Raw genomic sequence first — 23,917 nt, forward strand, 5'->3', positions numbered from 1 at the left:
TTTCCCTCTCCTGGTGTTGCAGTGTGTGGTTCGTGTTGGAGTTAAAGCCTTGTGGTGGTGTCTTTGTTGTGTTGGTTTGGTTTTGCCTTTTTTTTTTGTTTGTTTGTTTCTTTGTTTTCTTAGTATCCTGTTTTTCAGCTTTGGAAGTTTCCTGAGATTTCACTGTTTGGGGACATTGAGCACTTGTCTGGTCTTCAAGTTCCTACTGCTAAACTGTACTAAAAGAGGAACTGTTAGGGAGCAGGGCAAGTCACTGCAGTCTGGATCCTAGACCTAGCAGCAAAGACTTCAACTTCCCAGCTGCACTGTGGTACCCACGTGAGCTGGCGATGCCGAAAATCACCTACGGACCCATCTCGTGGATCCCGTAGCCAGACAATTGCTTTCTGTCACCCTGACTCTGTCCTGTACCTGTCTGGCGTGTGCTAAAGGGCTCTGATCCAGGGATCCACGGCTCAGACTAACTCTTCCATCTCGGCCCTTCTCTCCGCAGCCATTCGTGGATTTTCACCACAGCACAAGATCCGCAGCTTCGAAGAAGCCAGAGGTCTGGATCGCATTAACGAACGCATGCCGCCGCGCAAAGATTCAATGCACTCAGACGGGCCGGTGAACTTGGTAACCTCAACAAACTCTGCGGACAAGAATGGCACAGGGAAGAAAGCCCAGTAACGGTCCGAGCACCCAATCTGCACCACTAAAGGATCCAAAACTTAATGAATTTTATTTATTTATTATTGGGGTGGGGTGGGGGCAGGGGAGAAACCAACTTCACCTGGAGGCACGTTCATAATCCAGTTTGCATCCATTCTGTAAGAAAGGTGACCATTTTGTAATTTTTTTATTTATGTTCGATATATAAAAAGTCCATCTTTTTTTAATTTAGAAACCAATCTAACTGCTAGTGCATATATGAAGTGTTGTGCTGTACAGCTGACCTCTCTTCCATGAGAGGCAAACCTCTGTGGGGGGATTAAAAGAAACAAAAACAGTCCCAGGCAACTTGGGTCGTTGACTTTGGTACAATTCTAAGTTAGCCTGTGCTTTCAACAGCAGGTCCTTCCGGTGAAAATAGGGTTGGTTTGGTTTTTCTTTTCACAACTGTCTTCTTCCCAGAGTTTGCTGTTGTTTTCTTCAACTTCTTGCCTACCTGCATCTGCTGCTTTAGCTGCCGATTCTGTGGAAGGCGCGTTGCGTGGTGCAACTGGCTGGGATCCCTCCCTCTTCCAAGGTGACATCCAAATATTCAGGATTAGCTCTAAAGGGCTCCAGTGCGTTATACCAATCACAGCACCTTTTTCCTTCGGTAATTCAGTTTTATTCCAGGGGAGCCCCAAGCAAAAAAAGCGACCTCTTGATGAGAAGGGGAAGGTGGGTGGGAGAAGCGCTGCCCCTTGTTGCAGTGATTCCCGAAGTTTCGGCTGTTCGGACTCGGTGCAGCCGGCTGCGTGCCGGAGTTTGTCAGCCGGTGCTGTCTGTGCGGCAGAAATCCTTCTGGGAATCCCTCTGATTCGGAGCAGAGGAATCATCTCCAATCTCTAGGGATCAGGGGGTTTTTGGGAAATCTGCACAGCCTGAATTTTAAAGGAAAAAGGCGGTGATTTGTAACTTGTGGACAGAAAGACCCCCCCCTGCTACCACCGTCGCGTACTGCAGAGCCCGTGGCATGCTCCGCTGCGCCCGGCTCTCGAATCGGCTCTTGCTGACCGGTATTTGAGCGGTGGGCGTACGAGGTGGGCTCCCCTAAGCCAGCATCACCTCCCAGTCATGCAGCACGTGTCTTTGGGGGGGGATCTTTTACCTTCTTGGGCTTACCCCGCTGCTGCTTACCTTGCTAGCCAGCGGCTATTCCTCCGACTCCAAAGGAGCCACGGGCACATCAGCCTTTCCCGGCAGCTGGAAGGGGTTTGCCAGCTTGTGATAAAGATTTGGGGAAGGATGGGTGTGACGGTGCTGCTCGTTTTTTGGGTTTTGGGGTTGGTTTTTTTTTTTGTAGAGATGTGGCTTGTTGGCTGAGGCGGCTTCGCTAAAAAGCCCCTGGTTTGGGAAGCGCATCCCTCCCTCAGCTGCAGGGGAGGGAGGGTGGGTTTATGGTAGGTTGGCAGGGAGAAGGACCAAGTGGATCCAGCAGAAATTTTGGGAGGGTGTTTGTGCAGTGCTGGAGAAGGGAGGGGGATCTCCTGGTGAGCGGAGGGTTTCCAGAGGACGCCCTTTTCGCAGCGTCAACGGTTTTGAAGCTTGGATCTCTTAAGCAGAGCCTCGTTCTTTCACTTAAACTTTGACCCGAAGCTGAGTGTTTAAAAAGGGTTTTGTGCGATTCCCGTTTGGTCGCTTCCCTTCCCCGCATGTCATTTGAGCCACGTCCTCTTCTGCCTGCGATTGCACAGAGTCAAAGCAGCAGCTTCCGGAAGCAAATCCCTTGCCAGCTTTCACTTCTTTTCCAACTTAACTGTCTATTGTGCTTTCTCCGAGCAAGGGCAGCAGGTGAGCGGGCTTTCGCCTCTAGTAAGGGATATTTGCCAACCCCTTCTCTGGATCTTGCTGTCTTCCCTTTGTGCTCCGGCCCTAAGCTGCGATTCCAGTGACAGAGGAAAACAGCAACTTTGTGGGAAGCTTTCAAATTGTCTTATAATCATATGTCACTTAATTTCATGCCAGCTATTTAGGAAACAGTATCTGTGAGCAGACCGCTGGGTTTTCACAAGAGACTTTTGAGTCGCATGCCTCCACTTTTTCTTTTTTTGGTGGTGTTTTTTTTGTCCCCCCCCCCCCCCCCTTTTTTTACACGCCCACCGCTTTGCAAAAAGTGCGAGATGTTTTGAGCAAGCTTCTCTAACCCCATATGAGGCGTGGGGCCAATTGCCTTTGTCTGTGAGTATTTCTTCTGTTTTTTAACGGCATCCTTTCTGAAACGCAGTGAGCCGATGTGTGGTATCTTCCTCTGAGAGCGCAAACCGTGCAAAGGTGCTGCCCGTGCATGTTCGGGCGTGTTGTTCTGACCCAGGCTGGGATCTCACCCAAGCAGCAGTTTTTGTCGGGAGCTTTGGGACGGATGATGGGGATGCGGGGGGGGATGCTCGTACCCGAGCCCGGCAGCCCCGCGCGTGGGGGTTTAGCAGGGACCGTCCTTTAGCGGAGGGGGATTTGCTTTGCTCGCAGTTTCTCCCCCGACCTTTTTCTCATGCTCCGGCATCGCCGGCTCCCTGCAAAATCCCTTTGGCCCTTGCGCTTGGTGATTTGCTGCCCTTGCAAAGCACGGAGGGGGGGCTGACGGCGTTGTGAGGAGCTGTGACCCCCCTGTCCCTGGAGCTAGGTGTTGCCAAAAACATCCCTGTGGCCGGCAGGTCGCAGCTTCACGGCATCCCGGCCCAGGAGGGGCTGGTGCCCGTCGGGGAGGGCGGTTAACGCCTGGATGTTGGTCCCCCCGGTCGGGAGCCCTTCCCGGGAGCCGTACGGCAGCCGGCACGTATGGATGCCATACTGCCAGGCGAAGCGCAGGCTCCCGTTGCTGTAGCAACGCTGGTGCTGGTTCCCCCCCCCTTCTCTTGACACGAGTTCCCGAGGGGTTGAGGAGCAGCGATGGGGTGCGTGGGTGCTAATTACCCCCCCCAATCGATTAACGCTCATCCCTGTAACCCTCTCCGCGCTGGCATCCCTGCCAGCCGCAGCCCCCGGCCGGCGGCAGAGCCTTCCCCGGCCCCAGCACCGAGCTGTGGGAAGCCCCATCCCCTCTTCTCCAGCTTTTTGGGGAAGAGGGTAATGAAGACCTCGGAGCAGAGGCCGGCAGCCGTGTAGCGAGGTCCCTCGCTCGTCCCGGCAGAGCCCTGAGCCCCACCATGGCAAAAGAAAAAGGCAGAAATGTGCAGATTTCCCCCCTTTCCTCCTCCTTCCCCCCCGCAAAGCCAGCACCTCGGAGCTATGCGCATCTTGAGACCCCTCGTCTCGGAGCTCCCGCCTGTCCCTTTCCCTCCCCGGCTGCCACCCGGAGCTTGGCAAACGGGGCTCCGGGATTGCAAGCCAAGGAGCACAACCAGCCCCGGCGAAAGCCCAGCCGCCTCCTCCGCAGTCCGGCCTCGCAGCCTGGGTTGGTTTTGTTTTGTTGGGTTTTTTTTTTGCATGTTATAGCAAGGTGCATGTAACAAGGAGGGGAGTCAGCAATGGGTCGGGTGGTGGGTTGAGTTCAAGCGCTTTTTTTTTTTTTTTTTTTTTTTCCTTTTTGTTTTTTTGGCATCGGGAGAACCTCTTGTTGCCCGTGCCAGCCCGGGAGCCTGTCGCGGCACTCGGGCACAGATCCGACCTAGCTAGGTGCGGTGGCAGGGATGTGTGGAGGCCAGCCGGCCTCTGCCAGGGAGGACCTGAAGCCCCACGGGACACGTGCTGGGTGCAGTGATGGTGATTTTTAGGGTTCTCGATGCTGAAGGATCATATGCCCGTTGCCTGGAGACTGCCTCCTTTTTTTTTTTTTTTTTTTCCCTTGCTTTTTTTTTTAGTTATGTTTAAAGGAGAAAAAAAAAATGGTGAAAGTGTTATTTATTGGCAGAAATTATTTAATATAATTTTTTTTTTTGTGAACAAGGAATGAATTTGTTAGAACTGTCTTAATGTAAATTGGAAGTCATCTTTAAGGAGAAGAAAAAAAAAAAAAAGTTAAAAATTGACGCAGTCACTCGGCTCTGCTGTGGTTTATTCTGGGGTGCCTGGCTGCCGGGGCGGAGGGCCCAGCAAGGAGCCCCACGGGTGCTGACTGGCTTTTGGGAAGGGAGGAAGGGGTTTTTAGGGACTGTTTTACGGCCGCTGCCTGGCTCAGGGCCCCTCTCCAGGGCCAGGGCAGCGCCGAGATGGCGTCTCCCAACCTCCCCGGCACGTCGGCACTTGCAAAGTCGCTCCCGGGCGCTTTTGTTGGAGCTCCCTCTCCTCGCCCCTCCATCCTTCCAGCCGCTGGCTGAGTAAATAACCCTCCTCCTGCCTTCCTGGGTGCCGGGAGGAAGAGGAGGGCATTTGCTGGCTCTCGTTTTACCCTCCCGGCTCCTTCCTTGCCCCTCGTGCCCGGGGATCCCCAACCTGCGCCCCACCGCCGGCCTCTCCCGCGCTCCTGGCTCCGGCATCGCCTGCTCCCTCCCCGGCCGAGGAGTGGGGCTGGTGCGGTCCCCAGCTGTGGCCGCCACATCTGGCGCCTGCCCCGCAGCACCTCTGCCGCTGCTTCGGCTCGGCTCCTCGCCCTCGACTTCAGCTCACCACGTGCAATCGGTTTTGCCGGCTCCGGCTCCTCGCCGCAGCTCCCCGGGCACGGCGTGACCGCGGTTGTGACAGCCATCCCTGCTCCCCAGCTGCCGGAAGCCACCGGGGAAGGCACGCTCCGGCTCTCCCACCCTTTTCCTGGCCGTTCCCACCAAACAGCGGGGAGCCACCGCCAATTTTCCTCGCACCCAGCATCGCTGACCGCGGGCACTGTGTCGGCGGCGAGGGGTTGCGGTGGCCGCCGGCAACAGCCCTGGCCAAGAGATCATGGCCGGGCCCGGCTGCGCGCTCCCGGCTGGCATCGCAGCGCCGAGCAAACAGGAAACACTCGCCCTTTGTTAATCCTGTCCCAGGCTGCGCGTTAAATATTTATCTGCGAGCGGAGGCTGGTGCTGGGAGCAGGACAGAAGGGAGGCAGGGCCCACCCCGCGGGCTGCTCGCCCGGGACGGTGCATGGGGCCGCGGAGGTGAGTCCGGGCCTTGCCCGGGGGTGCAGCTGGGCCCCCCCGGGTTGGGCTGCAGCGGCGTGGGGCGGCCGGGCCCCCGCTGCCCACGGGAGGGCATTGCCAGTGGGCGCTGCGACCTGGGCACGCAGCGGGGCTGGAGGGGCCAGTCACCCCCTTGGCGGGGCAGGGGATGGGGTCTGGGCTCCCCTCGCAGGGTTTAACCCTTTCCCCAGGTGCCCGTGGCCGTGCCCCCAGCCCTCTCTGCCCGTGTGTCCCCAGCAGGACCGGCTCCTGTCCCCAACCCGCTTCCTCCTTGCGGTGTCCCCGGCTTGCACCGGTGCACTCCATGGCTGTTGGATAGGAGCTGTGTCCCCTGGGTGCAGCGACAGCGGGGAGCACGCCCGCTCCCGTCCCCTTCGTCCCCCCCGGGTGCAGCGACAGCGGGGAGCACGCCCGCTCCCGTCCCCTTCGTCCCCCGGGTGCAGCGACAGCGGGGAGCACACCCGCTCCCGTCCCCTTCGTCCCCCCCTGGGTGCAGCGACAGCGGGGAGCACGCCCGCTCCCGTCCCCTTCGTCCCCCCAAGTGCAGCGACAGCGGGGAGCACGCCCGCTCCCGTCCCCTTCGTCCCCTCCTGGGTGCAGCGACAGCGGGGAGCACGCCCGCTCCCGTCCCCTTCGTCCCCCCCGGGTGCAGCGACAGCGGGGAGCACGCCCGCTCCCGTCCCCTTCGTCCCCCCAAGTGCAGCGACAGCGGGGAGCACGCCCGCTCCCGTCCCCTTCGTCCCCCCCTGGGTGCAGCAACAGCGGGGAGCACGCCCGCTCCCGTCCCCTTCGTCCCCCCCTGGGTGCAGCGACAGCGGGGAGCACGCCCGCTCCCGTCCCCTTCGTCCCCCCCTGGGTGCAGCGACAGCGGGGAGCACGCCCGCTCCCGTCCCCTTCGTCCCCCCCTGGGTGCAGCGACAGCGGGGAGCACGCCCGCTCCCGTCCCCTTCGTCCCCCCCTGGGTGCAGCGACAGCGGGGAGCACGCCCGCTCCCGTCCCCTTCGTCCCCCCCGGGTGCAGCGACAGCGGGGAGCACGCCCGCTCCCGTCCCCTTCGTCCCCCCAAGTGCAGCGACAGCGGGGAGCACGCCCGCTCCCGTCCCCTTCGTCCCCCCAAGTGCAGCGACAGCGGGGAGCACGCCCGCTCCCGTCCCCTTCGTCCCCCCAAGTGCAGCGACAGCGGGGAGCACGCCCGCTCCTGCCCCTTCATCCCCCCGGGTGCAGCGACAGCGGGGAGCACGCCCGCTCCCGTCCCCTTCGTCCCCCCGGGTGCAGCATCACGGCCCTGCAGCGTTGTTGCCATCGTGCCCAGCAGCAGCGTCTGGCAGGGGGCCGCGTGGCTTGGTGGGGACCGAGGATGGCTGGGGGTTGGCGGCAAAGCCACCGTCCTCCCGCCCGAGCTCCCGGGAGCGGGGCAGCGGCCTGAGCTCACGTGGGGCAGAGGAAGGGCCGGGGCTGCCCCGTTTCGGGGCTGTCAGCAGTTTCGGGGAGCAGCGAGCAGGAAGCGGCCGACGGGCGAGGGCGGCGGAGGCTGGGATGCGGGCGCTGCCGGAGGGCATGAGGTGGGCTACGGGGCACCCGCAGAGCAGGGCACGGAGGGGTTAAATGGGGCATCCCCCATGCCCAGACCCCGAGGGGATGGAGGGGTCACCCGTGGGAAAGCTTTCACCGTGCCCCCCGTGCCAGGGCTTGGGGGGCCACGGGAGCACAGAGCCCCGCTCAGGTCCTGACCTCTTCCCGGTACTTCCCACCCCATCCTCTCCCAAAAAGCCCCTCCAAGCCCCCGGCTCCATCCCGGCGGGGGGCAGCTGCCGGCGGGGCAGGGGGTGCCGGCAGCACCGGGCTCGCCCCGTTTCGTAAGCGGGGGCCGGGTGCACGGGAACGCGTGCGCGGGGCGTGGGATGAGTTCAGCCTCTTGGCTCTTCTCCCTGGATCCCGTCCCTGGAAATGTCACTGGAAACTCTGAATGGGCCGGCCCCGCTCCAGAGCGGGGAGCGCTGGGGGGGCGAGCGCACCCCAAGGGTGCCGGGGCACACGGGCACCCACCGCCGGGGAGGACGGCGGCTGCCGGCCCAACCGGGGGATGCTGTCGGGGGGCTTTCGCCACCGGCCGCCCGCCGCGCGCTGAGGCCCCCGATCTCCTTCCCCCGGCAAAGTTTGCGCCGTGCGTTTTTCCTCCCTGCCGCTCGCAGCTCCGTCCCGCTCGCCGCGGGGCTCCCCGAGCCCCCGGTCCCACTGAGGCCGGCGCTGGCCGGCGGCCCCCGGCCGGCACCGCGCAGGAGGTAAGAGCTGGCTCGGGGGCCGGCGAGGAGGGGGTGACCGGGACCCCCTCCCCAGGGCCAGGTTTTGGGGGGACGGGGGCTGAGCCCCATGGGGCTGCAGGAGGGCACGGTGCTGGGAACGGAGCGGCAACGGTTGGGGTGTCCTGGAGGGGGTGGGAGGCTGCACCCCACTTTCTGTGCCCCGGGGCGAGTCATTCCCGAGGCCTCAGTTTCCCCGCGGTGGTTGTACCCCTTAATTACAGCCTTGCGGGCTGCAGAGATTCCGGCGGTGTCGGGAGCAAGGAGCCCAGGGGTGCCCGCCCGCTCTGTGCGTGGCACACAGGGCACCGTGCCGGGCTAGCAGCCCCCCAGCAGCACCGGTGGCCCTGTTCGAGGAGGGGTCTGCGCCGTGCCGAGCTCAGCACGGGTCCCCCGCAGCATCTGCGAGTCCCGTGGGCGCTGCCCGTGCCTGGCGGGGATGGCAATGCTGGAGGACGAGCAAGGACACGGGTGTACCCAAAAAGTTCCCGGGGGTGCTCCCACCCCTGGAACACAACCCACGCCGCCGCGTCTCCCCGTGATGGTGTCGGGAGCCAGTACGGGGGTCCCGTCCCCTCCGCCTGCCCCCCGCCCCGTGCCGCGGCCCTGGCACGGCGGTGCCAGCGGTGAGTCACGGCCACGGCTCCGCCGGGCACGTCGGCCTCCCGGCGGGGTGGTGCTGGGCTCGGCCGCGCGTTCCTGCTGCCTCTCCCCTCCTTCCCCTCTCCCTTCCCTGTTTGCGCTGCAGGGTGGGGAAATACTTCTGCCTTTTCGTGTTTCTCGGCCCCGGGGAGGCTCAGCCCTGGCAGCTCTCCCGGCGCGGCACTGCCCGACGCCGCTGCTGCCACGTGCCCGGGCGGGAGGGCACCGGCGCCAGCCACATCCCACCGCGCCGGGATGCCGGGGCGATGGGCAGGCAGCTGGGCCCTGGCCCGCCCTGGGGTGTTTGCTCCCCAAAGAGCGCAGGGGGGCTGGATCCATCCCTGCTGCAGAGCTGGGGCGGGGAGAGGGACCGGGTGGTCCGGATGCGGCCGTGGCGGGGTTGAGGCCGCATGGAAAACATGAGGGAGCCGTGCCAGGGCTGTTCCCGCTGGGAAAAGCCGCTTCCCTGGCACTGGGAGGGGGTCAGTCGCCGGAGGTGGGCATGGGGCTGGGCTGGGGCTCCTCCGGAGGCCCCAGCCCCCCGGCAAAGCGCGGTGAGACGAAGGGGGAGCATCCAGCAGGCAGGGACGGGACCCGCCGTGAGCGCAGCCGCTTTCCCCCGCAGGGCACGGGCAGCCCCGGGGTGCCGGGCCGGCACCCCACGGCCACGGCGGGCCGGCTCCTGCCCCCCGACGCCGGCCGGGCTCTGGGCATGGAGGACGTCCCCCCCTTCCACCCACCGCTGTGGGTGCCCCCGCAGTACACGGCGACGCGGGTGAGTGGGGCCGGGGGCTGCTGCATGCCCAGGGGGGGAGTGGGATTTGGGGAGCCGCTCCGCCTCCATCCCTCCGCCACTGCCACGTTGCCCCCGCGCCAACCCCCTCCTTGTGCCGCAGGTGCCCGTCATCCGCCACCACGGCTCCGATACGCTGAATTTCGACTTCCACGACCCCGCAACGCACGGCGTGGCCGAGCGCGGCCGGGCGGCACCCAGCAGCTCAGGTACCGGCCCCGAGCACCCCGGGGACACCCCCGCGGGCTCCCCCAAACGATGCTCAGCTCACCCTCGCCCGCCTCGTCCCCAGCGAGCGGGTGGTACCAGACCTGGCCGGCCAAGGAGGCGAAGGCACCCAGCACCCCGGCACCCACCGGCCCCATGCCCGGCCCCGGGGCCACCACCCCTGCCTGTCCCCGGCCGCCGGGCTGGTCGGCCACCTGGACCAAGGACAGCAAGCGGCGGGAGAGGCGCTGGGTGAAGTACGACGGCATCGGGCCGGTGGACGAGACGGGGATGCCCATCGCCTCGCGCTCCGTGAGTCGGGGGGCACGGGGCTGGGGTTGTGTGTGTGTGTCTGTGTTCCCCACCTTATCACCTCCTCACCGCCCCGCCGTGTCCCCGCAGAGCGTCGACCGGCCCCGCGACTGGTACCGCAGCATGTTCCGGCAGATCCACCGCAAGCTGCCAGGTGAGTCCCGCCACCGCGGCGCGGCGCGGCATGGCGTGGCACGGCACCCGCTCACCTCCGCCTCTTCCTCCATCCCCGCAGAGCCAGACTGGGATGCCCACGGCTGCCCCACGGGTAAGCCCGGCCCCTCGCCCACCATGGTGCCTCCGTCCCCCCCAGAGCCGTGGGAGAAAGGGGCGTCACTGGCCGAGCCCCCCGGCGTGCCCAACGGGCTGGACTGGTGAGTGCGGCACAGGCCGGCATCTAAACGGTGCCCGGGGACCCCGGTGCCCGCAGAGCGGGGGGCTGCTGGGGCTCAGCTCCTCCCGGCTCCCCACAGGACCAGCTGGGGTGAGGCTGGTGCCACCGCGGAGCCCGGCAGCATTTTTGACTACGAACCGGGGAAATTCTCGGTGCTGGAGCAGCCACCGCAGGTAGGCAGCCCCAGCACCTGCTCAGCCCCAGCGCTGCAGCGATGCTGACGGGCGCTGCGGCGGACACACACCTAACTGGCCCCTTGCCCTTTCCAGCCCCCGGCGGCGGTGCCACCGGCACGGGCTCAGCCCATCGAGGTAAGCTGCCGACGGCAGGCAGGGTGCCGGGGGTGGCAGGGGGGGTCCCAGTGCCCATGCCACGGGGACGCGGGGTGCGGGCAGCACCAGCCTCGCCCACCGCAGCCCCATCCATCCTGGCTGCGCAGGTGCTGCTGGAGCAGGAGCTGGAGCAGCTCAGCAAGGAGCTGGACAAGGACATGAGGGCCATAGAGACACGTCGGCACCACTGCCAGGTACCCCTGCCCCTGCCCGCGCTAGCCTGGGGCTGTCCTGCTGCCCCTTGTCCCTCCCGGGGGCCGGGTGGCACTAAGGGACGTGCAGGGCGGACGGCGTGCGCATCCAGCCGCGTGCAAATCCAGCCGCGTGCACATCCAGCCGCGTGCAAATCCATCCCCGTGCACGTCCAGCCGCGTGCAAATCCAGCTGCGTGCACATCCAGCTGCGTGCGCATCCAGTCGCATGCAAATCCAGCTGTGTGCGTGTCCAGCCACGTGCAAATCCAGCCGCATGCACATCCAGCCACGTGCAAATCCAGCTGCATGCACACCCAGCTGTGTGCACGTCCAGCTGTGTGCAAATCCAGCCGCATGCACATCCAGCCGTGTGCAAATCCAGCTGCATGCACATCCAGCCGCGTGCACATCCAGCCGCATGCAAATCCGGCTGCGTGCGCATCCAGCCATGTGCAAATCCAGCCGTGTGCAAATCCAGCTGCGTGTGCATCCAGCCATGTGCAAATCCAGCCGTGTGCATATCCAGCCACATGCAAATCCAGCCGCGTGCAAATCCAGCCGCGTGCACGTCCAGCCGCGTGCGCAGCCTTGTGCGTGCAAGGCTTGGCCGTGCACGTGGCAGGATGCAGGCACAGCTGGATGCAGGCACAGCTGGATGCAGGCAGGGCCGGGTACGTGCATGGCTGGGTGCACGCGGCTGGGTGCATGCTCGGCAGGCCGGCGGCATGTGGCCATGACCGTGGCCATGACCGTGGCCGTGGGACGCTAGGACCCTGTCTCACCGCGCCGTCTGTCCGTCCGGCGGTTATTGGCTCTGCACAGCCGGCGCTGGACTCCTTCGCTTCCCGCGGAGACTCAGCCTCTTGGATGATTAATTTTTCTCTCCCACCCCCTCCCGCTCCTCTCCGGCAGAGCTCGGCGGCTGCTCCCACCGCTCGCTCCCCTGCTCCGGCCTCCCCGGCAGCTCGGTGAGTAGAGCCGGCTGCTCCCCGCACCCCGAACCCCAAATCCCACTGCCCCAGGCCCCACTCGTGGCGGGGAGGGGGGGGGCAGTGGCAGAACAAGGCCCCACTTTGGGTGGGGGGTGGGAGGCAGGCGGGATCGTCCCTCCAGTGTCCCAGCTCCCGTGGTGGGGTGGGGGTCCCCACGCATCCCCCCGCGGCCCCCCACGGAGCCCCCCGCGGCACCGCTGGCCGCCTCGCCCCCCACCACGCCCCGTCACGGGTGGGGGACCCCGGCGCCGGGCCGGCTGCCCGGTGGGTGGGACGGGGCCCGGAGCAGGGCTCACCCATTCCCCCGTCCAGCCCATGCGGGAACGCCGCGTCCCCGGGGTTTGGCTCAGCCCCAGGGGAGGTGACAGCGGCTGGATTCCCACTTCTGTGTCCCCACGTCCCCGCCACCCCCGGCACGGGCAGGGGACGCTTGTGGCGCTGGGTGCTGCCGCACCACGGGCCCCGGGGGGATCCCTGGGGGCATCCCCACGGCCCCCCCGCCCTGGCAGCGGGAGGAAAACAAACAAACAAGCGCTGCGCTTCTTGTAGGACCTACCCTAACACCCCAAAAGGGTGCTCATGGGGGCCGGAGGGCTGGCTGCCCCCCTGCCCCACACCCTCTCCATGCTGTGGGGGGGGGGATTTGGGCTCTTTTAGTGCCCCCGGGGAGCAGGGTTATCCATTAGCCAGGCTGGCCCTCCCCGCTGCTCGCCCGCTCCGTGCTTCCTGCTCCGCGGCACAGGGACGTGCCGCTGGCACCGCCGGCAAACTTTGGACCCGTCCCGCCTTGGCTGCCTCCGGGACGTGACCCCAGCGGGGTGCAGCCATGGGGACCCCGGCATCCCCATCCCGGAGGAGCCGGGGGTCCCGGCCATAGGGCGGGGAGCAGGGAGGGCAGGGGCGTACGTGGCAGCGGGGCCGAGCCCTGCCCTGAGCTGCTGGCACCCCGCAGGACCCCCCCGGCACCCCGCCGGCCGCAGAGCCCCCCCGGCACCCACCGCCCGCCCGCCAGCCCCGCCATGGAGCGCGGTGGCCTGGGGCTGGCCGGCGACCGCAGCCGCGCAGCCCCCGGCAGAGGTGAGCCCCCCCCCCAACCCGAGCCGTGTGCCATGGGGCACCCCACGCGCCCCGACGGCTGCTGACACCCCGCTTTTTGCAGACACCCTCAGGTCAGGGACCCTCCCCAGCCTGTCTGACGTGGGGGACCCCGTGGAGGCCGTCAGGAGGGAGGAGAAGAAGGTGAGGCCAGGATGGTGCCATCCCATACGGGACCGGGGATGGCCAGGATGGGGGGGTCCCCCCATAACTGCTCCTCTCCCTCCCCAGATGAAAGCCGCTCGCCTCAAGTTTAACTTCCAAGCCGAGTCACCCAAGTAAGTGACGGTGCTGCTGGGGGTCCCCGCCGTGCCCCCGCGGTCCCTCGGGCAGCGGACGGGGACCGGAGGAGCCCCGGGATGTGGGGTGGCCGCGCTGGGGCCGGGTCGGTGCCCCCCGGGACTGGCGCGAGCGGTGATCCCTGAGCGCTGCCGCTTGCAGGGAGCTGACGCTGCAGAAGGGGGACATCGTCTACATCCATAAGGAGGTGGACAGGAACTGGCTGGAGGGCGAGCACCACGGCCGCGTGGGCATCTTCCCCTCCAACTACGTGGAGGTGAGCCCGGGCGATGGAGAGCGGGCGGTGGGGCTCGGCGAGCCTGGCGTTGACTGTCCCCCGTGTCCCCCCACCCCAGATCCTGCCCCCCACGGAGGTGCCCAAGCCCATCAAGGCACCCACCATCCAGGTGCTGGAGTACGGCGAGGCCCTGGCGCTCTACAACTTCCGAGGGGAGCTGCCCGTCGAGCTTTCCTTCCGCAAGGTACCGCCGCCCCGTGCCGCGCCGCGCCGCGCCGCGCCGCGCCGTGCTAAGCCGTCCTCTCGTCCCGTCGGCAGGGCGAGCGGGTCTGCCTGGTGCGGCGGGTGGACGAGAACTGGTACGAGGGACGCATCTCCGGCACCAGCCGTCAGGGCATCTTCCCCGCCACCTACGTCCAGGTGCTGAAGGAGCCGCGGGTCAAAGCCACCGCCGAGGATTTCCCACCCTCGCCCGCCTCCGCCAGCCCCCGGCCCCCGGCCGGCTCCCCGTCCCCGCAGCTCTCGCCCGGTCCCCGGGGCCCCCCGCTTTCCGCCGGCTCCCCCCAGGCAGTGGAGCGGGGGTCCCAATGAAGCCGGTGGGTGCCTGTCCTCACCCCGCCAACTCGGCTTCACCTTCCCCCCCTCCCCAAAGCTGCCCCATGCCGGTGCCCCTCACCCCTCGCCAGCCCCCGCCGGCCCCTCGCACCCTGCGGCCGCCCATCCCCAGGAGCCCCGGCGCCCGGCCTGGCCCCCCGAGCAGGTGAGGGAACCCCCCCGCCGCAGCCCCCCGCCCCGGCACCGCTGGGGATGTGGGTGCTGCCCCGTAACGCTGCACCCATCCTCTCCCCCTGCAGCGCGCAGCTCCGGGGGCACCCACCAGCACCCGCCCCGAGCCCACCCCATCCTACAACGGCTCCGAAATCCAGTGGACCCCGTAAGTAGGGCCGGGAGCAGCACCGTGGCACGGCTGTCCCCACGCGGGACCCGTGGCGGCGCGGGCTCTGGCCACGCTGGTGTCTCGCAGGTACCGGGCGCTCTACCAGTACCGGCCCCAAAACACCGACGAGCTGGAGCTGCTGGAGGGGGACCGGGTGGACGTCATGCAGCAGTGCGACGACGGCTGGTTCGTGGGTGCGTGGCCACGGGGACGGGGACGGGGACGGGATGCCACCGCGGCCCCCTCACCGCATCACTTTGCCTTTTTCCACCCCCCCCCAGGTGTGTCCAGGAGGACGCAGAAATTCGGCACTTTCCCCGGCAATTACGTGGCGCCGGTGTGACCTGGAGAAAAGGAGCCCAGCGGGCGGCGTGGGGCTGAGGGGTCCCCAATATCCCACCTCGGCCGCCCAGCATCCCCACCGCGTCCCCTCTGTGTCCCCCCACGGGGACGAAGTGCCTCTAGCTGCCTCCCGCCCCTATGGGGCTGCTCTAACAGGGACCAATCCCCCCTGCGTGGGGGTCTCCCCCACTCCAGTGCCTTAATCCGAGCCCTCCTCACCGCTGCCCGGTGCCTTATCGCCCACCGTCCCGGTGGCCGTAACCCCCTGCTCCTCTCCAGCCGGTGCCGGGGGGTGCCTGGCCGGTGCCAGGCCTGGCCGTGACGGCTGTGACCCGAGATGCCAGTCTGGGCCGTGCCACGCTCCCGGGAGTCGCATTTGCTTCTTGTCCATCATTAAAGCTCAGCTCAGCCCGAGCCGAAGCCCAGCCCGGTGCTGCTGGGACGGGAGGGAGTTGATGCGGCGGTGCTTGGTGGGGCTGATGCGGCGGGGAGAGACATGGGGCAGGGGCCTGTGGGATGCTGTGTGGGGCTGCCCAGGGGGCTGCGGTGGCCCCTGTGGCATTGTCACGCTGCGTGGCGGTGACACCGTGGGGCTGCGGTGCTGTGCAGGGTTCTGGCGCTGCATGGGGCTGCAGCGGAGCATGATGGGGCTGCACGGGGGTGGGGGGGCTGCAGCAGGGCATCTGGGGTTGCAATGGGGCGTGGGGGGCTGCAGCAGGGTGTGTGGGGCTGCAGCAGGGTGTGTGGGGCTGCAGCAGGGCATGTGGGGTTGCAGCGGGGCATGTGGGGTTGCAGCGGGGCATGGTGGTCTGCACAGGGGCGTGGTGGGCTGCACAGGGGCGTGGGGGGTTGCAATGGGGCATCTGAGGTTGCAACGGTGCATGGGGGACTGCACAGGGGCATGTGGGGCTGCAGCAGGGCATGCAGGGCTGCAGTGGTGCTTGTGGGGTTGCAACAGGGTGTGTGGGGTTGCAACGGTACCTGGGGGGCTGCACAGGGGCATGGGGGTGCTGCAGCAGGGCATGCAGGGCTGCAGCGGTGCTTGTGGGCTTGCAGCGGGGCATGTGAGGTTGCAACGGAGCGTGGGGGTCGCAACAGTGCGTGGGGGGCTGCACAGGGGCGTTGGGGGCTGCAGCAGGGCATGTGGGGTTGCAACGGGGCATGCGGAACCGCGACGGTGTCCCGGGGCGGGTTGCAACGGCGCATGCAGAGCCGCACGGAGCTGCCGCGGCGTGGGGCCGCGGGGCACCCCCCCACCCCACCCCCCCCGACCCACGGGCGGCTCCCGGGGCCTCGCCCGCCCTCCCGCGGCTCCGGGCCGGGCCGTGGGCCCCGTCGGGGCGGCCGTGCCCGCAGACGGCGCTGCCGAGCAGCCCGGCCCGGCCCGGCCCCGTCGGGCTCCGCCGGCCCCTTCCGAGGAGGCGGTGCCGCCGCCGGGGCCGCGCTCGGCTCCGCCGCCCCACGGGGCCGCCCGGCTCGGCCGCCCGCCGGTGAGTGCGCCCGGGGGGGCTGCGGGGCACGGCCCGGGGGGCTGCGGGGGGCGCGGGGCCGGGAGCTGCCGGCGGTGCGGGGGTGCCCGTGCCTGGGGGGGATGCAGCTCTCGGGGGTCCCGGTGGCCTCGGGTTCCCCGGGTGCCGCTGCCCCGGCTAGGGGAGTTGCGGGGGGTGGTGCGGGCAGCCTGTCCCGCAGGGCTTGTCCCCGTGTCGCCGTGTCCCGGGTGGCTCCTGGCATCGCCTGTCACCCGCCGTCGCGCCTCGTGGGGGGCCAGGCGGCCCCGCCGGCTGCCACGGCCACAAAAGCATCGCTGTGCGCCGGGGCGCCGAGCCTGCACCGAGCGGGGGACAGGGGCGGGGGGCGGGGGACAGGGGTGGGGTGCAGGGAACGGACGGGAGCTACAGGGGACAGAGGTGGGGTGCAGGGGGACAGAGGTGGGGTGCAGGAGACGCAGCAGGGGTGCAGGGGCCAGGGGTGGGGTGCACGGGACAGATGGGAGCTGCAGGGGACAGAGCAGGGGTGCAGGGGACAGACGGGAGCTGCAGGGGACAGAGGTGGGGTGCAGGGGACGGAGCAGGGGTGCAGGGGGACAGCGGTGGGGTGCAGGGGACGGAGCAGGGGTGCAGGGGACAGACGGGAGCTGCAGGGTACAGAGGTGGGGTGCAGGGCATGGTGCAGGGGTGCAGGGGACAGAGGTTGGGTGCAGGGGATAGATGGGAGCTGCAGGGGACAGAGGTGGGGTGCAGGGCACAGAGGGGGGTGCAGGGCACAGAGGGGGGGTGCGGGGGACAGAGGTTGGGTGCAGGGGACAGAGGTGGGGTGCACAGGACAGACGGGAGCTGCAGGGGACAGAGGTGGGGTGCAGGGGATGGAGAGGGGGTGCAGGGGACAGAGGGGGGCTCCAGGGGACAGAGGTGGGGTGCAGGGGACAGAGAGGGGATGCAGGGGACAGAGAGGGGATGCAGGGGCTGGAGGAGGGGTGCAGGGGACAGATGCGGGGTGCAAGAGCTGGAGGAGGGGTGCAGCACTTTCGGGGGATCCCGGGGCCATGCCCCGCCGGGTGTCGGGGTCCCCGGGGCAGCAGACCTCGCTGCCCGGGGATGCTGAGCGGGGCCGGGCATGGGGAGGGGGTTTGGGGTTTCCTCCCGCCGCTGCGAAGCCCAGCCCAGGAAATTCTTCCAGGCAGCCTCTCAAGCCCCTCTTTGTGCGCTTGGGATTTTTAAAATGCCTTCCCCGGCGGTTGCAGACGGGGTGCCCGGCTCCCGCGGCCACCCCGGGGCTGTGCCGGTGGAGTCGGGCCCGGCTGAGCTGCCGGCTGCGGCGAGACGGGACGGGGCTGGTGTGGGGCAGCCGGACAGGGAGCAGGGATACCAGACCTGACTTTTAGGGGAGGGGGCTGCCCATTCCCGCTGGTCCCATCGAAGCTAAGGACTGCCACGCTCGCTGGGGTGCCACGGGGACCCTCAGCACCCTTCCCCGGCGCGGGTTTGCTGCGGGGCGAAGGACTCGGGACGCTGGCGCTTTGCAGCCCCGCCGCGTGTCCGGACCCCGCCGTGGTGAGCAGCAGGATCCTTCCCTTGCCGGCCGCTGGCTGCCCTCGCAGCCGCATCCTCCCCTCCAAACCCCGCTGGCTTGGCCCTGCCGTGCTGCGCCACGAGCCACCGGCCTCGCTGCCAAGGCGGCACCGATTTTGCTGCCTTGCCAAGGCCACGGGGGCGGCGGGGGGGACCTCGCCTGCCTCGTCCCACCGGCTGCACCGGGCGGTGGGTGCCTGGGACCCCCTCGTCCCCAGGAGGGCTCGGCAGGGGAGGAAGTTGCCAGCCTCGGCCGGCAACACCGGGGAGGCAAGAGGAAGCAGCGGTGGCTGCCGGCACCCTGCGACGGCGCGAGGACACGGGTCCCCTCCCCGGAAGGAAGGCGCTGACGGGCTCCATCGGCCCGGTGCTGGGGACTTTTGGGGGGACGGGGACAGGGGGAAGCCTCCGGCAGGTGCTCTGCCGGGCTGTGCCTCGCAGAGGGAGGAGAGGGCTCTCCTCTGCCTCGTCCCCTCGGCGCTCCCGGGGTTTCCTGATGCCGCAACTCCCTGCCCACCCAGAGCCGCCCGCTGCCATGCCGGTGACAGTGACCCTGGCCGGCCCGGCCCCTTGGGGCTTCCGCATCACCGGGGGAAGGGACTTTGGGAAACCCATCACTGTCTCCAAGGTAGGAGCCCCCCGCCTGCCTCCTCACCCCGGGGAGGGCTGCGGGGCGGGTGCCGTGCCAGGCTGCTCCGGGCAGCGGATCCTGTTTACTGTCCTTGAGGGATCCCGCTCCGTGGGAACGGCCCCACGGCGGGCGCGGGGGCTCGGTGCCGCCCCTGGGCTGGGCAGGGCCGCGCCAACTTTCCGGCTGTTGTTGCCGCGGCCTTGGTTCCCCCTTGCTGGTGCACACCCCGGCAGAGGGGCTGGCACTGTTTTGGCACGGCCATGGGGACCCTGGTGGGTGGGAGCATCCCGGTGGGGTGGGATTCGGGGACCGGCACGGAGCTGGCTGCACCCAACTGTGTGCCGGGACCTTGGACCTTGGCCACGGCTGTGCACGAGGGCTGCGTGTGGCAATGCCGCGATTAAAGGCTGCTTCCCGCCGGCGTGCGCCGGGCTGGCGGGGGGCTCGCTGCCCCCAGCGCCTCTGAGTTAACACCGGGGCTGGCCCCGTGTCCCTTTCTCTGCGGAGGTGACGGAGCACGGGAAGGCGGCCGCGGGCGACCTCCGGCCCGGGGACATCATCGTTGCCATCAATGGGGAGAGCGCTGCCGAGATGCTCAACGTGGAGGCGCAGAATAAGATCAAGCAGAGCCCTGGGCAGCTCCGGCTGCAGGTGGAGAGGTGGGTGCTGTGATGGGGGGGGGTGGCAGCAGCCCGGACGCCTGGGTCCCCAGCCCCAGGGAAGCGGCATCCCCGCACGGGCTGGGGTCCCCAACCATGTGCGTGCCGGTTGTTTTTCCCCTCCGGCGACTCTTGGGGCTGTGCCATTCCCCGCGGGAGCCTGTCCCGGCTCTGTAATTAAAAAGTCAGGCGGTAACGAGGCCGCGCAGCCCTGGCAGCCGTTACCTGGCCGACCGGTCCCAGTTGGGGGGCCTGGGGCTGCTGCCTCTCGCCACCTCCCCGGGGGGGCTGCTGGGGAACAGCCACGCCACGTTGCGCAGGGGCTGCGCGCTCCTGGGGCGGCTGCGGGACCCCCCACTCTCCCTTGGTCCCCAGGTCCCCGATGCCACCTCCCAGCCACACCAACGGGGACACCTCGCCGGAGAGGCTGGCCACACGCTTCCAGGTGAGCCGCGGGCAGCCCCCGTGCACCCCGGTCCCCCGTCCAGGGCCGATTCAGCTGCTGGCGTCTCCCTCCTTTCCCCAGGACGTGCTGCGGATGCAGGAAGAGAGCCAGCGTGCCCTGAGACCCTCCTACTCCAGCCCGCCGTCCCTCAGCCCCCCGCCCGGCAGCGGCAGGTAAGGCCAGACCCGGCTGTGTGTGGGGCTGGGGGGGGTGGGCAGGGGTCTGGGCAGGGCCAGGGACTCTCCTGATGGCTGCGTCCTCTCCCCGCAGCTCGCAGCCCCCGGAGGAGGAGCTCGCCTGTCCCGGCCTCAGCCAGGTGAGAAGGGAGCTGGGGGGCTGCGTGGGGCCAGGTGGAGATACTGGGGGGGGATCCATGCACCGTCACCCTTTGCAGCCCCCAACCATCGCCCTTTGCAATCCCAAACTGTCACCCTCTGCAGCCCCAACCATCGCCCTTTGCAGCCCCAAACCGTCGCCCTTTGCAATCCCAAGCCATCGCCCTCTGCAGCCCCAAACCGTCACCCTTTACAGCCCCAAACCATCACCCTTTGCAATCCCAAACCGTTGCCCTTTGCAATCCCAAGCCATCACCCTCTGCAGCCCCAAACCATCGCCCTTTGCAGCCCCAAACCATCGCCCTTTGCAGCCCCAAACCATCACCTCTTGCAGCCCCAAACCATCGCCCTTTGCAGCCCCAAACTGTCACCCTTTGCAGCCCCAAACCATCGTCCTATGCAACCCAAAACCGTCACCTCTTGCAGCCCCAAACCATCACCCTTTGCAACCCCCTCTGCAGCCCCAAACCATCGCCCTTTGCAGCCCCAAACCATCGCTTCTTGCAACCCCAAGCCATCACTCTCTGCAGCCCCAAACCATCGCCTTTTGCCGCCCCATTGCCACATTATCGCCCAGCCCCGCTCAGCCTCAGGGACCGCGTCTGCCGCGCCGCCGGTGCCTCCGGCCGCCTCCCCGCCGCGCTGGCAGGCACCCCCGGGCCCCGCGGGCACCGGCACGCCTGGCCGGGGATGTTTTGCTGGCTCCTACCCGGCGCCTCTTGGCAACGGCGCCAGCCTAGGGAGGCCAAACCAGTTTGGGGAGGCCCGGCCCTGCTCCTGCCAGCCCGGGGGACTGGGGTGTTGGCAGGGCAGGGACCCACGGCCCGGCAGCGCCCGCCGGCCCCTGCTGTGGTGAGATGCCCGGGGAGCGGAGCCGGGATGCCCGGGGGCCGGGATGCCTCTCCCGCCGCCCGGACCGGTCCCGGGATGCCCGCGGCCGCCCCATCCCTCCCCGACGCGGTTTTGGGCGGCTGCTGCGCCCCGTGGGGCAGCCGCCGACTCCGGGGTTGGCGTCTCCCTCCTCTCCTCCCTCCCCGCTTGCTTTTTTCTTGTTTTTCAAGCCCAAATCGGGAAACGCAGCGGCCCTGAGCGCAGCCCTTCCCAGCTGCCTTTGGCCGCAGCCCCGGCCGCCCCTTGGCTCCTCCGGCCGCCCGCTCCCTCCTTCCTCCCCAGCCCTTTATTTGCTTTGGTGCCGGCCCCGGAGGGTCCCTCCCTGCCCCGGAGCCCCCCCACCGCGGGGCTGGGGCTGTGCTGGATGCCGTGCCCAAAACCCCCTGCCCAAAGGGGCGGCGAGGGGAAGGGCTGCCCTTGGACCGTGCTTTTCGTCTCATCCCGGGGCGGGTTGGCGCTGGTGGGGACGAGGCCAAGGCGCCCGACTCCACCCGTGCCTAATTTTAGCTCGTCCCTTGCCTGCTCGTGACCCTGCAGAGCCCCTCTCTGTCTCCGCGGGGTCCGGGCAGGGGCTCCTCATCCCCATCCCCATCCCCGGGCTCCTGCCGGGGTTTGCATCTGCGTGGCGGCTGCTCCCAGGAACATCGGCTTCCACTTAGCCGGGGTTTTGCCTTTCCTGCCTCGCCGGGGCCGCTAAGCAGGAGCAGATGCCGGGGAGGGGACGGGCGCAGGCGCAGGGTTAGCGGGGTGGGGAGCGGTGGGGGTGCTGCCCCTGGCCCCCCCGGGGTCCCACTGACCCCAGCCCGGGAGGGGAGGAGAAGCAGCTGCCCCATGCCGAGCCGTGGAGCATCCCTGCATCCCTCCCGGGGAGCACGGCGGAGCACCCAGCCCTCTGGGGACGGGGGCTTGGGAACAAAGCTCCTGGGCCAGGTCTGGGTGTCCCTGGGGTGCCCAGGAGGAGAGGGAGGGTCCGCAGTTGCCCTTCCCCGCCCGGGAGATGCCCCGCTGGCCCCCAGGCTCAGGGTATGCTGCGGGGGGCTGCTGCAGCACCCCCCTACCAGCCCCGGCCCCCCGCACCCCCCCGGGGCACCCAGCACCCATCTTCCCCTGCCAGGAGCAAGGAGGCTGGAGCGGCCAGAACAGCTCCCCGGGGCCGACCCTGCCTCCACCCCCCCGCCCGCCTTCGCCGGGACTCAGGACCCCCCCAAACCCCTGGGAGACGTGCAGGGAGCGGCACTGCTCTTCACCCTCTCCCAGCCCCTGCAACAGGTACGGAGCGGGCGTGGGGCCATGCGGGGGGGACACGGAGGCGGGGAAGCCCCCCCGCCCCATGCACCCATGGCAGCTCCGCACCCCAGGGTGCGTGCTGGGTGCTGCCTCGCCAAGGGAGCCCGTGCAAAGAGTTAAGAAGTCGGTAGGGACGTGGGAGGGCCGGGCAGGCTGGGGCAGCTCCCCAGGGTGGAGGGAGCAGGTGGCGGGCGGCGGGGTGCAGCCCGGTGGACCCAGGCGTCCGGGTGCTGGGAACCCCCACCCCAATCTCCCGCCGGGGTGCCGTCCCGCAGCCTGGGCTCGGAGCCGGCCATGCGGCGCTTGGAGGAGGATTCGGAGGTCTACAAGATGCTGCAGGAGAACCGGGAGCTGCGGGCGGCCCCGCGGCAATCCAGCACCTTCCGCCTGCTGCAGGAGGCTCTGGAGGACGAGGGCGGAGGTGAAGGGGGTACGGGGGGAGATGGGGGGTCTGGCTTTGGGGGGATGGCGGGAGCCTGACGGCCTCGTCTCCCCGCAGCCTGCCCCGCAGCCCCCTTCCCCAGCCGGCTCTCACCCAGCGCCCGCAAGCCCGTGGCCGGCGTCCAGAAGCTGCACGTCTGCGAGAAGTGCGGCAGCACCATCGTGTGAGTGGGGCTGGGGAGGCTCCCTGGGCAGGATCTGTCCCTGCCATCGCTCCCGGCAGAGCCAAAATGGGGCTGATCCTGGGGGGGGGCGGGACACGGGGTGCCCCGCTGATGCCCCCCTCCTCCCCGTCTCCCGCAGAACACAGGCAGTGAGGATCCAGGACGGCCGCTACCGGCACCCGTCCTGTTACGCCTGCGCCGACTGCGGCCTCAACCTGAAGATGCGGGGCCATTTCTGGGTGGGCGACGAGCTCTACTGCGAGAAGCACGCCCGCCTGCGCTACCAGGGCCCCCCGGGGGGGTCCGCCGCCCCCCCCGTCTCCCCCCACTGCTGAGCCCCAGGCACCGGCACAGTGCGGAGGGGAGCTTGCTGCCTGCACCCCACTGTGTCACGGGGAGCAGCAAGCACCCCGCTCCCCCCCCGGAGCACCCCCCTGGCCCCGCTGCATTCGTAGGGTCGGGGTCTGCGGTTGCGGGGGGGGTGTTGGGTTGGGGGCTGAGGGCATCACCAGGTTGCGGATGGCCCGGGGAGGGGGATGCGCTGCAGCTGCCCGCCTTTGCCCTTGCTGTGTTTGGGGGGGGGGTGCGGGGGGTGGGGGTGTGATGAGCTGGGTCGGTTCTCAGCAGCTGCGGAGGCCTGGGGACACAGCAGGGACATGGTGGGGGGCACAGGGATGCTTGAGCACTTAGGTACCAGCGAGGGGGCTGGCACCGCTTTGTACACTGACTGCAAAGGGCTTCTCCGAGATATCAAACCAGATATCTATATAAATATAATATATATTTGCTCCACTCCCATGTCTGGACTGAGCGGGCTGGGGGAGCAGGCAGCCACAAGGCCGGGGAAGGTGCAGGCGAGGACCCCAGACCCCAGAGGACCCCGCACCCTCCTGCCTGCACCCACAGCAGCGGTGGGGAGCTGGAAGCAGCCCCCCTGCCCTGGGGCGGAGGTCCAGGGCTTGGCGCAGGCTCCCCCAGGCCCGGTGCTCCGGTGATGCGCAGGGCTCGGTGCCGGCTGGCCTTGCCCTGCTCCGGGGAAGGTCAGGGCTGCCAGTAGAGCCGGACCATGCCCTCCCTGCTCCGGGCGTCCCTGGGAGGTGTTGGGGATTTATTGGGGGCTGTTGGCCGGGGCCTTTGTCCTGCGGAGGCCCGGGTAGGCTCTTATCGCTGCTCTCTGCCCTCCGCGCCTGTTTGCACGGAGACGAGCTTTGCTG

The 23,917-nt window shown here is 68.0% G+C and overlaps 3 protein-coding genes across 4 annotated transcripts in view; all 3 read left to right on the plus strand.

Moving 5' to 3' along the window:
* Positions 1-721, plus strand: part of PPP3CC (protein phosphatase 3 catalytic subunit gamma) — a 34,571-nt gene extending 33,850 nt beyond the window's left edge. For both annotated transcript variants that reach the window (XM_075723912.1, XM_075723914.1), the window contains one exon: positions 494-721. In XM_075723912.1, coding sequence (XP_075580027.1) covers positions 494-672 — 179 coding nt within the window. In that variant the 3' untranslated portion in view covers positions 673-721. The remainder of the gene's footprint in view (positions 1-493) is intronic.
* A 4,970-nt stretch (positions 722-5,691) lies between these two features.
* On the plus strand, positions 5,692-14,783 carry SORBS3 (sorbin and SH3 domain containing 3). Its single transcript, XM_075724196.1, is given in 22 exon segments — positions 5,692-5,705; positions 6,747-7,157; positions 7,496-7,544; positions 9,272-9,442; positions 9,564-9,669; positions 9,753-9,979; positions 10,070-10,133; positions 10,215-10,353; positions 10,453-10,546; positions 10,643-10,684; positions 10,813-10,899; positions 11,812-11,867; positions 12,844-12,968; positions 13,051-13,130; positions 13,218-13,264; positions 13,428-13,542; positions 13,622-13,747; positions 13,822-14,085; positions 14,087-14,263; positions 14,358-14,437; positions 14,528-14,634; positions 14,722-14,783. Coding segments are annotated over 22 exon segments (2,643 nt in total).
* Positions 14,784-18,385: 3,602 nt separating this feature from the next.
* PDLIM2 (PDZ and LIM domain 2) lies at positions 18,386-23,038 on the plus strand. The gene is made up of 9 exons (XM_075724197.1): positions 18,386-18,478; positions 18,989-19,140; positions 19,516-19,585; positions 19,667-19,758; positions 19,856-19,901; positions 21,926-22,080; positions 22,374-22,519; positions 22,598-22,703; positions 22,843-23,038. Exons 1-9 carry the CDS (start codon positions 18,386-18,388, stop codon positions 23,036-23,038), a joined length of 1,056 nt encoding a protein of 351 aa, XP_075580312.1.
* The last annotated feature ends 879 nt before the right edge of the window (positions 23,039-23,917 follow it).

The sequence above is a fragment of the Pelecanus crispus genome, chromosome 21 (genome assembly GCF_030463565.1).
Source record: "Pelecanus crispus isolate bPelCri1 chromosome 21, bPelCri1.pri, whole genome shotgun sequence".
NCBI lineage: Eukaryota > Metazoa > Chordata > Aves > Pelecaniformes > Pelecanidae > Pelecanus > Pelecanus crispus.

Bases quoted from the DNA above. Each gene is read 5' to 3' on its own strand.
- PDLIM2 (XM_075724197.1), top strand. From the start codon at position 18,386: ATGCCGGTGACAGTGACCCTGGCCGGCCCGGCCCCTTGGGGCTTCCGC. The intron at 19,141-19,515 runs GTGGGTGCTGTG...CTTGGTCCCCAG, and splicing joins CTCCGGCTGCAGGTGGAGAG to GTCCCCGATGCCACCTCCCA. The intron at 22,704-22,842 runs GTGAGTGGGGCT...CGTCTCCCGCAG, and splicing joins AAGTGCGGCAGCACCATCGT to AACACAGGCAGTGAGGATCC.